Source organism: Natrix helvetica (assembly GCF_964273705.1).
Source record: "Natrix helvetica genome assembly, chromosome: 6".
NCBI lineage: Eukaryota > Metazoa > Chordata > Lepidosauria > Squamata > Natricidae > Natrix > Natrix helvetica.
The window spans coordinates 81,410,641-81,427,276 of record NC_138553.1 but is presented as its reverse complement, the minus strand read 5'-3'; the positions used below and the strand labels follow the sequence as shown (position 1 = coordinate 81,427,276).

At 42.9% G+C, this 16,636-nt stretch overlaps 1 protein-coding gene across 8 annotated transcripts in view; it reads left to right on the top strand.

The window, feature by feature from the left end:
• Positions 1–16,636, top strand: part of MAGI2 (membrane associated guanylate kinase, WW and PDZ domain containing 2) — a 498,445-nt gene that overhangs the window by 411,765 nt on the left and 70,044 nt on the right. For 4 of the 8 annotated variants that reach the window (XM_081957509.1, XM_081957508.1, XM_081957507.1 and 1 more), the window contains 2 exons: positions 560–688; positions 1,478–1,660. In XM_081957509.1, coding sequence (XP_081813635.1) covers positions 560–688; positions 1,478–1,660 — 312 coding nt within the window. The remainder of the gene's footprint in view (positions 1–559; positions 689–1,477; positions 1,661–16,636) is intronic. The other 4 variants (XM_081957513.1, XM_081957512.1, XM_081957511.1 and 1 more) reach the window with 2 other exon arrangements.

Below are 16,636 nucleotides of genomic sequence, written 5' to 3'. Positions count from 1 at the left end.
GGTCAGGATCGAACTCCTGGCAATGGGCAGAGTCAGCCTGCAGTGCTGCATGCTAATCACTGCACCACCACGGCTGTAGAGATAAGCATAGGCGTTTCATGGAAGAATTTTTCCATGGGTTAATTCCACAGTCAGTGGACCATCCTAGCAAAGGATGAAAAAGCTAAGCAGATACAGATCCGCTTGGCATTTAGGCGGGAAGCCATCCAGGTGGAGGTAACTATGAACCTACAACAAGAAGGCAGTGACCCGTGGATGCGAACATTGCCACGAACGTGTATCGACCCAGACGTTGACCTCCCTTCAAGGGACTCTTTCCTCTTCTTCTTTTTTTAACCTCACCTCTTGAGCTTAAGTTGACTTTGTTGCCTTGCCTTGCCAACGTGGTGCGAGGTGACTCGATGCTCGGTTTGTGTGGGAGAATGAACAATGCATATGTTAGCGGTGACTAAGTTAATGCACGCAATGGAACGAAGGGTGATTAACAGTCTGTATTGGTGCAGAGATTATTGACCTAAGACTCTACGCAAAGAATGAGGCTTCTTCTCCTTTATATCAGTAGACAACGCTTCCTCAACCTTACCTAGGCCCAAACATGTTCACCCGCGCCTTGCTCCTCAGAGGTCTCGCAGTGTGAGCGACCTGTCTCAATATCGGCGGGACATTGCTGGAATGTGCAGGCTATATGGTACGTCTGAGTGCTGCTGTTTACCTGGGCTGCACTTTTATCAAAAGTAGTGTGTTGAATTCTTTGCCCCTCCTGGAAAAAAAACCAAAACAAAAATGCCGAACATTTAGCTTCTTTTTCCCCCACAACCACCACCACCACCACTTCCCGTGATCTGATCACTCCGCGAAAGCACCGGTTGATCCGCTGGGGTTCGCTCATTTGCCGCCCTTTGGAAGGGATCCCTCTAAAAGTGGATTCCTGGAGGGTGGAACCGGCCAGAGACTAAAAAACTCACGCTTGTAGAAGGATGAGAAATGTGCTGCTGAACAAGCGCATCCTGGCGTATGCATGCGCCCTCCCCCCACCCCTTTGTGTGATTGAGAAGTCCGTCTTCCAATTGTTTTTGCAAACAATTTTTTTTGACGCAATAGTTTGATTAAATTGAGACGTCCGTTTCTCACCTTTCCAAAAATCCCAGCTCTGAATGAACAGAGAATTCGTTAAGAGTCCGTACGGGAAGCTACTTTAGATAAACGAATCCTACCCTTGGTTAATTTAGCTTGACGTAGAAAAAAAAAAGTAATAATAACAGCTCACTAATATTCTTGGTTCTCTCAAAACGCTTGCACTTTTACTTTGCTTCGACTCGTACAAACGCCACTTTGTCCCCGCTGCTGCTGCTGCTGCTTTCGCTGCACTGTGTGAAGCCCAGCTCTTGCGTGTGTCTGTGTGCGCGCGTCCGCAACTGCGGGGGGGGAGGGGGCGACCCCAAGCGTCTCATGTTTCCCTTTGTGTTGGCTCATGTAGAGAAACCCCTCTTCACCCGGGACGCCTCCCAGCTGAAAGGTACCTTCCTCAGCACAACCCTCAAGAAAAGCAATATGGGCTTCGGATTCACCATCATCGGTGGGGACGAACCTGACGAATTCCTCCAGGTGAAGAGCGTCATTCCGGATGGGCCAGCGGCACAAGACGGCAAGATGGAGACAGGTAACGGGCCTACGGTTGGCGGTTTTATATGCTTGGTGGACAGCTGTGTGTGTGTGTGTGTGTGTGTTATCCTGCATCTCTGCATGAGTGTGTGTGTGTACATTTGTATGTATATGTATATGTCTCAACCTCCGCTAACATCTCTGCAGGAAAATATGTTTGCATGTACATGTACATATACATACATACACACACACACACACACAGTATATGCATATATGTGTGTGTGTGTGTGTGTATAGGTATGTGTGTATGTGTATGTATATGTACATAATGTTTGTGTGTGTGTGTGTAAATGTATTTGTATGTATGTGTATATGCAATGTTGGTATTCAGCTGGTTTGCACCGGTTCATAAACATACATACATACACACACACACATACACACACATAGTATATGCATATGTGTGTGTGTGTATGTATATGGGTATGTGTATATGTGTATATGCAATGGTGCTATTCAGCCAGTTCGCACCAGTTCACCTGAACCGGTTGTTAAATTTTTGCACAGTTTGACAAACCGGCTGGTCTCACTACTGGCTGGCCCCGCCCTGCCCCTCCCCGTCACTCCTCACCTGCCCTGAAAAGGTAAGGGCAATGGTGGGGAAGGGAGAGTCGCTCTGGGTGGGGATGGAAATCTGCGCCGTAGAGGTGGTACAAGAAATGGTGCAAGGAGTAGCGCAGCCCTTGCCGACCGGAGTGAGGTAATGGTGCTGTTGCAGCAAGGTGAGGCGGCACCTTTGTTGGTGCAGCTGGGCATGCACGCCTCAGTCACTCAAGGAGATGCACGACCCACTCCAAGACACTGGCCTGCTGCGTTTGCCACCTCAGCCACCTCATGGCCTGACGCTGACCTGGCCTGCGCTGCCACTGTTGCTGCCGCTACCTCATGGCTGAAGTGGCCTGCCCGCTGCTCTTGCAGCGCCTTGTGCAGCATAGTGAAATTCAGTGTGCTTCACAATGGAGGAAATGAGATCCCCTTCTCCTGGCGCCCATTACAATATGAAGCCACAATGCAATCCTGTCCCTCCCTTACCCCTGGAAACAGCAGTGGCGTCAGCTGTAGCCGGGTCCAGTCAGCAGGCAGGCCATGAGGTGGTGGTGGCGGCGAACACAGCAGGCCAGTGTCTCGGGCTGCAGAGCAGGTCGTGCATCTCCCCAAGCAACCGAGGCATGCGTGCCCAGCTGCACCAACAAGGGCCGGACGTAGGCGCTCGCGGTTTCCTGCTGACTGTCAGGCAGCGAGACCCAGGAAGAGATGAGGCACTGGACAATCCGACCCAGCTGCTTCTCTCCGCCACAGCGCTTCCCAGGTACAACTTACAGCTCCAAGCCCAAAGGGGCGGGAGGACAGGGCTGCCTCGAGCGCAAATGCTACCACAACGACAGCAGAATGCTGTTGCTGCACAAAGGCAAGTACAAGGGCGCTTCGCTCCTGCCTTAAGGCGCCAGTCATTGCCACCGCCACTTCAGTCTGCCTGCGCCACCCCACCTTGCCGTGAGTGACAATGAATTGGCCACACCCACTCACTCACATGACACACACCCAGCCAGGCCTACCTAGCTGGTCATTAGGGAGAACCAGCTGTTAAGTTACTTGAATCATTTCATTGTGTATGTGTATTTGTGTGTATGTGTGTATTGTGTGTATGTATATGTGATCCCCTTTTGTGACCTTCTGGCAAGCAAAGTCAATGGGGAAGCCAGATTTACTTAACAACCATGTTAAGTGCGATTCACTTAACGACTGTGGCCAGAAAAGTCATAAAATGGGGCAAAAGTCACTTTTAAAAATGTCTCACTTAGCGTCAGAAATGTTGGGCTCAATGGTGGTCGTAAGACAAGGACTACCTGTAATTACAATGCTATTTCTTTTAAGTTATGCCTGCAGTTGAACACTTGTCATTCTCATCTGGAATTCCCGTCGTGAAAAAGTTTGTTTCTTGACCCAGAAGGATTCAGTATTTCTGACCCAACAAAATCTGTAATAGCATCTCCTTCTTATTATATTTTAATGAGATAATTAATCGATATTCATTATCCATCCTTACTTCCTCTAAAGCGTTGGTCTGTATATCAGGATCTTTTCATCTTTCCTGCACCTCAAACAATGCGGTGTATTTATACGGATTCATATGCCACAGTTCTATAGTCCTTTTTATCTTGTTAAGGACGTACCGCAATTCTTACATTTCTGAAAGGAAGTTTCCAAACAATGATCCCAGCTTTTATTAATATTGTATTACTTGGAGAATTGAACTCCCTTGTCCTTTTTCTGTAATTCTTTTTGTTGCTGTCTTATTCAACTTTAATTTTCATTCCATCTGAGATCGCTGCAACACCAGAATAATACCAGAGTCTCTCTATTTTATGTTAAGCAAAATCTTGTTGTACGAACTTGTTGCTTGGACTTCAGCGTTATTGGATTTAAATCCCTAGATGGTTGCAGTTTTATTGCATTTTCTTCTGAGCTTCGCCTGCCGTTCTTTCGGACCGAGCCAAGAAACATATTTTCTATACACTGCTGAAAACTTCAGACAAGCCTCGGTTTGAAATAAGATGTTCAAATATTGTAAGAACTGGTGTTTTCTAGGTTCGCGAAAAAACTAAGTAATGTGAATCAAGAGTGAAATAATATAAAGAGAGCCAATAGTTTCACTTTGAATTTGCCAAAGAAATTGTCTTTAGATAAACGCTATATGTAGTGTTCCATCAAAATTCATACTTATGGATGGATGGATGAATAGATAGATAGATGGATGGATGGATGGATGGATGGATGGATGGATGGATGGATGGATGGATGGATGACGGATGACGGATGGATAGATGGATGATGGATGGATGATGGATGATGGATGATGGATGGATGGATGGATGGATGGATGGATGGATGGATTTATTAGATAGATGGATGGATGATGGATGATGGATGATGGATGATGGATGATGGATGATGGATGGATTGATATATTAGATGGATGGATGGATGAATGGGTGAATGATGGATGATGGATGGATAGATTAGATAGAGAGAGAGAGAGAGAGAGGAGAGAGAGAGAGAAAGAGAGATGATAGATAGATAGATAGATAGATAGATAGATAGATAGATAGATAGATAGATAGATATGGATGGATGCTGGATAAATGGATTGTGGATGCTGGATGGATGGATAATGGATGATGGATGGATGGATGGATGGATAGAGATAGATAGATAGATAGATAGATAGATAGATAGATAGATAGATAGATAGATGATAGATAGATAGATAGATAGATAGATAGATAGATAGATGATAGATAGATAGATAGATAGATAGATAGATAGATAGATAGATAGATAGATAGATAGAAGATAGATAGATGATGATAGATAGATAGATAGATAGATAGATAGATAGATAGATAGATAGATGATAGATAGATAGATAGATGATAGATAGATAGATAGATAGATAGATAGATAGATAGATAGATAGATAGATAGATAGATAGAAGATAGATAGATGATAGATAGATGATAGATAGATAGATAGATAGATAGATAGATAGATAGATAGATGATAGATAGATAGATAGATAGATAGATAGATAGATAGATAGATAGATAGATAGATAGATAGATAGATAGATAGATAGATAGATGATAGATAGATAGATGCTAAGGAGAAATTTCCTGAAAGTAAGAACAATTAATCCGTGGAATGGCTTGCCTTCAGAAGTTGTGGGTTCTCCATCCAGGGCCCCAAGAGATGATTATTAAGTGCTGGAACAAAACTAATATGGGCCCCCTCACCTACAGATGGACACATACATCAATAATATCATAATTATACATTTATTAATTACATTCAAACATACTTGCAAATATATTAAAAAGAGGACAGGTACTTCTGTAAAAGATAATAAAAACAATAACACACACTAGTCTATACACAATAATGAAACAATATACAGATTTTTGGGGTGACATTTCCTAACCATTCATAAACCGAGAGGAAATATAAAATATATTCATAAACAAAGTGAAACTAGTTGCAAACTTAACTAAACAAGTAATGAAATTAAAATTCAATAAATGACACAAATAACTGAGTTTTAGATTAATCAAGGTTACGTCAAACAAGGTTGCAAGGCGGTTTTGCTATACACACAAGGTATAAAGTATGTAGTATACAGTATATCCAATGTTGTTTTCCTTTTTAAAAATTTGGTTTTGTAAAAAAAAAAAATTTAAACTTTCCCCTTCATGGGCCCTTTGAGCCCATGCAGTGGTGGGCTTCAATTTATTTTACTACCCATTCACGCAGAAGCGTCCGGGCGGATGGGCAGAGCCTCCCACCACTCCTGGTTCGCCCAGCAAAAACCCACCTCTGGCTCCATGGACCCCAGAACAATGTACCGTCTGCACCCCGCTCTCCTCGACCTGGCTCCATCACTGGAGGTCTTCAAGAAGAGACTGGTCAGCCATTAAAGACAAATCCAACATGGTAATAAGGAGGAATTTCCTGAATAGGGACCAAAAAAATGGTTCGCCCCCAGGGTTTCACCTTCAGCGATTAACCTCTACCATTTGTCCTCTGCTGATACAACCCTAGTTGTTCCCCTTAGCCAATGGGCCTCAGCCTCTTCAGTCCCAGACCCTTCATCACGGCTGTTAGGGATGTAACCCTAGTCTTGGCTTGGCAATGTATATAAGCTATGATTGTAACAAATGTATCTGTTACTTTAAATGCTGGAGAGATGTAATTGGCTTGTTACCTCAAGCAGCCATAAGAGGGAGCCAGAATGACTGTTAGCTCTCTGTTTGTTAGACGCTGATCGGTGTATTGTGAGGTACTGTGTTTTGCTACTGTTAGCTACTTTGTGTGCTAGACTGATTATTTGAGAACTGACTGACTGAACCGTATATGACTTGGACTGTTAAGTGGACTCTGAATACCTCTATATATCCACATAGTAAACTACTATATTTCTATACTATTCAATATGCTGGTTTGTGCGTGTTCTTCCATACCACTCTCATTACGCTTCTCTGCACACTCGCTCTCCTAACGGGGAGCTTAATTACTTAACACCGGCCCATTTGGCGAAATACTAGGGGAAGGGGGGAAGGGGAAAGAGCAGCTTGGAGAAAAGGTGGAAGGCTTGTTGCAGTGGTGGGTTGCAGGCGGTACCCCCCCTGTCACTACATACAGGCCCACTGGAGAAACAATCTCAAGGAATAATTACTTTGGGCTATTGTATTTCTATTATTCCATTATAAAATGCAGTGTCTCCATATCTAAATGGAATAAAACTATATCCATGCAGGATGACAAATTGGATAACGTCCCTTTGCATTTTAAATATGATATTTCCTTATTAGGATTATGCTTACACCCAGGGAAGAATGCTGTTTAATTAATATCTCCTTCTTCATGGATAATTGGTTTCTGAACAGATTCGTTTTGTTCCTCTTGTTAAACAGGTTCTTTTCAAAACTCCGTTTAAGTAGCCTAATGTAGTTTTATAGATAATTGCTCTTTGTTTTGTGTATTGTATCTTTTATTGCAAATATTCATCCCCAATTAATCCAATCCAATGCTGTAAATTACTCGGCTTCTGTCTCATACTTGCTAAGGACTCATAATTCTTTTTTGGTTCCACGAAATTTTTTAAAGTTTTTAAAGTTTTTTCCAAAAAGATCAAAATAGATAAGATAAAATTTATCTTTTTTTTTCTTGTGGGCACACTGGCACATATTCGGTTGCCTGCTCTCAAAAAAATATTAAAAAAGAAAAGAACATAACAAAAATTAGAAACAGGTGTCTTTTTAAAATAACACATATACACATAACATCCTTCCTAGTTGCTTACAAATTGTTATTTATATTAATAACAAAATGGTTAGCAGAAAAAAACAAGAACAGTGAGTATGTAAATAAATAAAAGTAATAAAAATTGTGAACAGTAATAAAAGAAAGACAAATTTGATACTCCAAAGCCCTCGGTTAATAAACTGTTATTGTAATCAATTTGCAGAAAATTTACCATGGCTTCAAACTTCGATCATCCCAAATATTAACCCTAATTAGTCCCAGATCAAATATCCAGTCTTGTTTCTTTATGCCATCTCTTATCAATTGCTGATAGATGGAATACATTAAGTCCCATCTCTAAAGCCAATCTATCTTTCCCCCCCTCAAATCCAAATAAAATATTTCCTCAATTAGATGTATTAAATCCATTTCCCATTCTCCATCAAGGATTCACAGTTTTCGTAATAGATTTGGCCTTTTTGATTTGGGAGCCAAAATAATCCTAGCGAAAGGCATTTCTTTGGTTGATTAAAAAAGGCGATAACAAAAAGATCTTTATTGATATCAGGTTTCTAGATTTCTCCTTAGTTCTAGGTTGCTTCTCTCCTTGATTAGTTTCCACCCATTGCTTCTTGTTCTACCCTCAGGTGCCTTGGAGAATAGCTTGACTCCCTCTTCTTTGGGGCAACCCCTGAGATATTGGAAGACTGTTATCATGTCTCCCCTAGTCCCTCTTTCTATTAAACTAGACATACCCAGTTCCTGCAACCGTTCTTTGTAAGTTTGAGCCTCCAGTGCCCTGATCATAGAAAGATAAAATATGCTGACTATACAATTTGCAATTACAGAGGAGCAAGGAACAATGTTGCTTTATTTATATTCATGGCTTTCTCCATGCCATAGAGAATTTGTATCGGTCCAGCAGCTTATGCAGTTCCTGCAAATATTGAAATAAAATATACAGCGTTAAGAGTCCTTCCGGTGTGCTCCAACAAATAAAATGAAATGAGATGAGCTTGAAAAAATGACATTCCTTCTTGCAATATCCAAGTCTTCCAGAAAGAGCTCAAAAGTGTGTGTGTGTGTCAAATTATTCCCTATCTGCTTTCCTAGCAAGCGCCTCTCAATAACTTTACTGACAGCTTGCAAACTTGGCTTGTAGGGCAAATCCAGGGACCAGGGGTGGGCTTCAAAAATTCCAGCAATGGGTTCTCTTCCCAGTTGCTGGGTGGGGTGGTAGGCATGGCCTAGTCGGCCTCCTGCACCACGGCCCGGGGCATTTTCACCTTCCCCAGGCTCCGGAGGCTTTTGTTGAGCCTCTGGGAGGGTGAAAGCTGCCACCCCTGGGCTCCAGAGGCCATCCGGGAGGCCCGTTTCTCCCCCTCCCGAGCCTCCGTGAGGGCCCTGCATTTAAACGGGCCGCATGGAGACTCCTGGGGAGGAGCGGGCGGGGCCAGCCAGGAGTGGGATTTGGAGGGTCTCCAAACTGGCCATAATGTCAACTACAGATTCCCCCAAACCCGGGGAAACCTGTACCAGCCCCCCCCCCCCAATCCGCTGCCAGGGACAATGATCTAATGGAGATTTTAGCCATTCTTGGATGTGGATTAAGTCCAACAAAACTATCATTACAAAAAAAAAGTTTAAACTTTGGGTGGGGGGGGGGGGAGAATGTGCAGAGAAGAGCAACTAAGATGATTAAAGAGACAAAAACATATGAAGAACGACTGCAGGAATTGGGTGTGTCTAGTCTAGAGAATGGAAGAATTCGGGGTGACGTGATAACAGTATCCCAGTACTTGAGAGGCTGCCGCAAAGAGGAGGGGGTCAATTTATTTTCCAAAGCACCAGAAGGCAGGATGAGAAACAACGGATGGAAACTAAGGAAGGAGAGAAGCAACCTGGAATGAAGGAGAATTTCCTAACTGTGAGAACAATTAACCAGTGGAAGAGCTTACCTTCAGTTGTTATGGGTGCTTCACCACTGAGGGTTTTTAAGAAAAGACTTGACAGTCGCTTGTCTGAAATGGCATCCTGCTTGAGCAGGGGGCTGGTCTAGAAGACCTCCAAGGTCCCTTCCAGCTCTATTCTGATTAATTGATTGATATTGATTGATTGATGAGTTTTTCTGAAACTGTGAGTGATGGTTGAGGAGCACAGTTTACGTTCCAGTTAAGACTTATTGTTCACGCCTATAAGCAAGAATCTAGTCATCTAGAGTCATCAGCATTAAATTGGTGCTAGATAAAGAGTGAACAGACTTCAAGAGGGGTCTGAACTTGGATAGTTTGTGAACATGTAAATGATTCTAGGCTGACTTCACTCTTGACCCCATTTCCAGACTCTTGTCCCTTCTTCTCATACATAAACTCCAGCCGTAGGAGGAAACACGCCCGTAAAATAATATAAGTAATCGATTTTGGTTTTCGGTTGGCAAAGAGTGATTAAAAAAACTAATCTGGCAGAGATAATGGGCCTCTCTTACCTTCTCATTTTATTCATTATTGATCCATTTCACTTCATGAGCTACCCAGTGAGTGATAAATATATACATTTTCTTACAGAAATGGCAGGTGAATGATTGAAGGATTGTGCTACTATGTGGAACTTAATAAGTGAGACCGGTCTATTGAATTTTATTTAAATGTTTACATTTTGGTTTTAATTGCTGGTGCTTTTTTCCCCCAAATATGGATGCCAGGATTCTCCAGGAATTATTTTTCACGAAATAGAAATCTCTGCTTAAAGCAGTACTGAGTCATGTAGGATGTAAAGGAGAGTGACAGTGTTATGTTGGAGTTGAGGGAGATGACAAAAATAGAATATATATTCTTCAAAATATGAAGACACGTATGACAAATTAACTTTGTTCTGAAGTTGTGGTCCTACCTAGATTTGAAAGAACTGCTAGGCATGGAGTCCAGCTGTTTCATTCAATATTTCTAAGTACTGTAAGGGGGAGGGGGAAATAAACAGATTTTGAGATTAGAATCAATTTTGCTGCCCTACAGGGTGAATCAGTATGGGGAACTGAAAATTGAGTGTCATTCAGTGCCTCTATACTTCTGGAAAAACGTATTTTATAATTGACATGGTATTTATTTATAACTTTACCTTATAGATTCTTAGCTGAGTACTCAACTTGAATTGTAATTAAAATGAAGAATACAAAATAAACCTCCACAATGCATGTAATCTTCTGCAAAAATAAGCACTACATTTTGTTCACGTAAACAATTCAGCCTGATTGGATGGAGTCTCCTGAAATTTTATGAATATTTGTGATGGCTGTTTTTGTTTGAGAGGAGCAGGAGTGAGCGGCTATGGGTTCGCACAGGTTCAGGAGAGCCCATAACTAATGTTACGGCCAGTTCAGAGAATCTCCAAATCCCACCCCTGGCTGGCCCCTCCCACCCCACCTAGCCCCGGAGTCTCCACGCGGCCCGTTTTGGATGCAAAGTAAGTGCAGGGTCCATGCGGAGACTTGGGAGAAGGGGAAAAAATGGGCCTCCCGGAAGTTCAGGAAGGCCAGAAATGGGTGTGTTTCCAGCCTCCAGAGGGCCTCCGGAGCCTGGAGGAAGCAGTTTTCGCCCTCCCAGAGGCTCGAGAAAAGCCTCCGGAGCAGTGGTAAAATTCAAATGTTTTTACTACTGGTTCTGTGGGCGTGGTTTAGTGGGCATGGTGTGGCTTGCTGGGCGTGGCAGGGGAAGGATACTGCAAAATCCCCATTCCTACCCCACTCTGGGGCCAGCCAGACGTGGCATTTGCCGATTCTCTGAACTTCTCAAAATTTCCGCTACTGGTTCTCCGAACTACTCAAAATTTCCGCTACCAGTTCTCTAGAACCTCTCAGAACCTGCTGGATTTCACCCCTGCTCTGGAGCCCTGGGAAAGTGAAAACGTCCATCCCCCCCTCCCGCCATGGTGCAGGAGGCTGACTAGGCCACACCCACCATGGCCACACCTACACAGCAACTGGGCAGAGAGCCCGTTGCTGAAATTTTTGAAGCCCACCCCTGGAGAGGAAGGTGTACACCGTATTGTGAAATGCTGTAAATCTATATAGGGTCATTGCTCTTCATCCGTCTGGATCAAATCTTTTTCCAATCTTCTTTCGTACACATGATGCCTCTCGTGGTGTATTATAATGTTGAAGAGATAGCTTGGGAAATAAACATGATCAACCTCCCACTAATTTATTTTGCCCTTGTTTTCTCAGAAGACACCTGAACAATTTGCAGACTAAATTAAACAGTGAGGTGAATATCACCATATTAGATTGCATGTCTCTTCCAATTTATCAAGACAGGGCAGACTGATTTTTTCTCTCTCTCTCTCTACCAAGAGAGAGGAAGCCATGGAGCCTTATGCATTTTCAGAACTTCTGCATACATATGAGCTAAAACACAGTCTGTTTTCCACACAAGTCCTAAAATTAAATAAGGAGAAATGAATTAAACAACTGAGTAAAAAAAACATTATGCCGGTCCATTGATTTACTGGGGGAGGGGGGGAAACAATCATATTTGGACCACACTTGGAATACTGCATCCAGTTCTGTTCACCACAATATTAAAAAATGAAAAGATGTTGAGACTCTGGAAAGAGCACAGAGAAGAGCAACAAAAATGATTAGGGGGCTGGAGGCTAAATCATACAAAGAAGGGTTGCAGGAATTGGATATGTCTAGTTCAGGGGGCAGCAACCCGTGGCTCTGGGGCCGCATGTGGCTCTTTCATCCCTCAGCTGCAGCTCCCCATTGCCGGTCGACACCACAATATTGAGAGGAGCTTCCGGTTTGGTGGAAGGGAAGCAGGGCGTGCCAGAAGGAGACTCTATGGCAAGGGGCAGGTTTTCCAGTCAGCTCTACAATTGATAGGCTTTTGGTTAGGACAGGTAGAGTAAAAAAGGATGCCACGCTAGGAGGAGACTCTATGGTGGGGAAACCGGACTTCCGGTCAGCTCCAGAATTGAACAGGGGGGCTTCTGGTTAGGACATTTGTGGTTCTTTGAGCGTTTAAGGCTGCTCTAGTTTAATGAAAAGAAGGAAGATTAGACTGGAGCCGTATTATTGCTCGGCTTTTATTCATTTGCCATTAAGGAAATGAACACCTCATATATTTTCGTGTCTTAGATTGGATCTCACTTCTGTTCCTTAATTAAGAGACGGGAAATCTGAGGAAATGGTAGACTGTTCAAACAGGCCATTTATTTTCTCTTTATGGAAAGAGCTTTTAATATTCTTGCCCGTTTTTCATTGTATCGGAAGGTGAGCCCCGGACATAGTCAATTTAATTTGTTCCTCACTGCGCCTTTGGAAAACAGCCTCCTAAAATCCACGAGGCGGACATCTTAACTGTTAAAAATGAAAACTGCTCTTCCTCATTTTTAGCTGCTTAAACCCTCCGCACGCCTTCGCAAAATGAACTTTAAAGTGCATTAAGGATGAATAGGGGACCCTCTTTGTATTCCACTCCCGTCTTTCCAATAAAATGATCATCATTTTCATGTTCTCCTGGTCAACCTATTCTCCAAAGCACCTGAGGGTAGGACACATTCTGGTCACCATGATACAAATCCCCCCCCCCCCAAAAAAAGATGTTGAGACCCTAGAAAGAGTGGAGACAAGAGTAACAAAGATGATAAGATGCCTAGAAGATAAAGCTATGTTGAACGATTTAGGGAACTAGTTATGTCTAGTCTAACAAAGAGAAGGATTAAGGGTGACGTGATAGCTGTCTTCCAAAGGCTGTCAGAAGGAAGAGGGGGTCAACCTATTCTCCAAGGACAAGAAGTAGTGGGTCATTAAAGGGAGATCCAACTAGGATCTCACATACATCCCACATACATCCCTGCGGCCAATCCTCTCTCACAGAGAGGGCCTTCTCCAAGTGCCGTCCACTAGACAATGCCAGCGGGCGGCGCCGAGGAGTAGAGCCTTCTCTGTGATGGGCCCAACCCTCTGGAATGACCTCCCCCCCCGACATTAGAACCACCTCGGACTTCCGCTCCTTCCGTCAAAAATTGAAGACTCACCTGTTCCGACTAGCTGGCCTGGCATGATTATAAATGTTACATCTATGAACTCCTGGTAGTATATTCTCATCTGGTTATTTTAAGGGTAGTGTTTTAGTTTTAATTGTTTTTAGGGCTTTTAGCCTCATATTTATTCTTTTGTACAGGACTCTTAATTTTAACCTCCTCCACATACATACATACATTTATTTATAGCCCTATTTATATTTGTATTTTATCTGTGATTTATTGTGGACTGTACACTGCCCCGAGTCCCTTTTTGGGAGAGGGGGCGGTTTAGAAATGTGAATAAATAAATAAATAAATAAATAAATAAATAATAAATAAATAAATAAATAAATAAATAAATAAATAAATAAATAAATAAATAAATAAATAAATAAATAAGGAAGAAGAGAAAAGAAGAGAAGAGAATATATGGAATAGAATAGAAAGGGTAGGATAAAATAGGATAAACTATCTTCCACCTTCATCTATTTCCTTGCAATGCTATGGCATTCAAATTTGCACCCATTTTTGCTGGTATATCTGATATATATAGGGGTTGTTTTTTGAAATATATTTTTATTATTTTTACATTTAAAACAATGCAGTACCGCAGAGTCGAAGTGACCATACATTCACATTATACACAATTAGTATCAACCATTAACTATTAGCCTACTTAGTGCATTATCTATCCTTCTGCCCAATCGCAATATATACAGTTTGTTCCAGTTTTGTCACCTTGTCTTATACCAATCATAAAATCTGTTCCAGACTTCAAAATATTCTGATTCCCCTTTATTTTTAAGTTCAAGAGTGAGCCTATCTGCTTCCGCACAGGCCAACACTTTTCTGATTCTATCTAGCTCTGATGGTGTATTTTCTTTTTTCCAATACTGCACAAAAGTTATGCGTGCCGTAGTTAGCATATGTATAATTAGTTAGAGTACATTTTTCTTAAACCCCTCCGGTATTATGCCTAGGAGAAAAAATTCTTGTTTAAACAAAATTTGGTCTCCCACCATTTATTCCAACCATGATTGAATCATTTTCCAGTATCTTTTGGCCTCATTGCATGTCCACCACATATGATAAAAAGTCCCTGGTGTTTTTTTACACTTCCAAGAATTTGGGGGCAGATTTTTAATTGGAGAGACGTGCTGGGGGGAATCTGATATATATTGTTGTGGTTAGTTACGAAATCATGTCCGACCCATCGCAACCCCATGGACAATGTTCCTCCAATGTTCCTGTCCTCTACCATCCTCTAGAGTTCATTTAAGCTCAGTCCGACTGCTTTGGTGACTCCATCCAGCCACCTCCTTCTCTGCCGTCCCCTTCTTCTTCTTTTGCCCTCCATCGTTCCCAGCATGAGGCTCTTCTCCAGGGAGTCCTTCCTTCTCATCAGGTGGCCAAAGTCTTTGAGTTTCCTCTTCAGGATCTGGCCTTCTAAAGAGCAGCCAGGGTTGACCTCCTCTAGGACTGACTGGTTGGATGGCCTTGCAGTCCAAGGGACTCACAAGGCCACATCGGTGCAGTATTTCTGCCTGGTTTTTTTACTCTTCACTCATTTCTGCTTCACTGGCAGTTTTATTCCCTGCGGTTTGATATTTGCCACATCAGCAAATAATCAAAGTCTTTAGATTGTCACAATCCATTTTATTTTCCTTTTCATGCAAAGAAGAAGAAGTAATAGTTACAAACGCTTTCGTTTCAATAGAACACAATAGAAATGTAAATAGCCTCAACTAATGCACATCTGTTTCTATGTAATTGCCGGATGCACACTGGTTTAGCCCCCAAATTTTGAAAAGCTAGCTTCTTTAATTAAAAAGCACACACACAGAGGATACCAATCAGGGCTCCTTAAAGAGAAGAGAGAAAAATTTAAATATAGATAAAAATGGTAGCTCCATACACTCTATATCTGTCCTCCATTCTTATTCAGCAACTATCATTTCCGGCAAATAGAAATGTTAAAGGGACGTATAGGGACGTATAGGAATGCGGTGGCTATAGGGACATGGTGGCTCAGTGGCTAAGATGCGGAGCTTGTCAATCAGAAAGGTTGGCAGTTCAGCACTTTCAATCCCTAGGTGCTGCATAACGGAGTGAGCACCCATTACTTGTTCCAGCTTCTGCCAACCTAGCAATTCGAAAGCACGTAAAAAAAAATGCAAGTAGAAAAATAGGGACCACCTTGGGTGGGAAGGGAACAGCGTTCTGTGCATCTTCGGCATTGAGTCATGCCGGCCACATGACCATGGAGACGTCTTTGGACAGCGCTGGCTCTTCAGCTTTGAAACAAAGAGGAGTACTGCCCCCTAGAGTTGGGAACGACTAGCACATATGTGCGAGGGGAACCTTTGCCTTTAGGAGAGAGTCATAGAAATGTAAAACTGGAGTTCTATTTTAATGGCTGATGTTTGCTGAAAAGTCCACACCCGCCTTCTTCAAGGCACCATGGGAAAATTGTGCTTACAACAATGGACTGAGTTGCTACTATCCTGTATCGGCCAGTTTAACAAAGGGCCAGCTTGTACTTTGAACAAGGTATGGCACAGATGGCCCATTGCTAAGCAAGAAGGTTGTTAAGTGAGTCAGACCCACTTTTTATACCACAACATTTGAGCAACAAAAATGATTAGGGGGCCGGAGGCTAAAACATGTAAAGAATGATTACAGGAATTGAGCGTTGTGGCCTGACAGCCGCCAGTCCCTGCAGCAGCCGAATCAGAGGACGAGGAGGAGGCGTGGAAGAGTCAGGGTCAGCATCAGGGCAACCTGAGAGCTCCGAGGGGGAAGAGGGAATGGAGCTGGCAGAGAGAGACACAAAGGCGTAGCCTGGGCCGTCTGTCAGCCCTCAGATTGAGAGTCAACAGCCCCCAAATCTGGAGGTGGCTGATCAGAAAGAGGAGGAACAGCTGGGTCCAGTGCCTGATGCGTGGATGCACAGAAGGGAGAGGAGAGGGGAGGAAATCTATGGGCCGGCCCCTGGGACGGAACAGCCACTGCTGCTATCAAAGCCGCACTCTAGCTCTGGAAATAAAGGACAGGGGGCAGAGATAAATAGATGTGGCAGACAACTATTCATCTTCCTGCCGGATGGACTTGTTAGCCTGCGGTGAGAGAGAAACTTTTTGCCGTGGC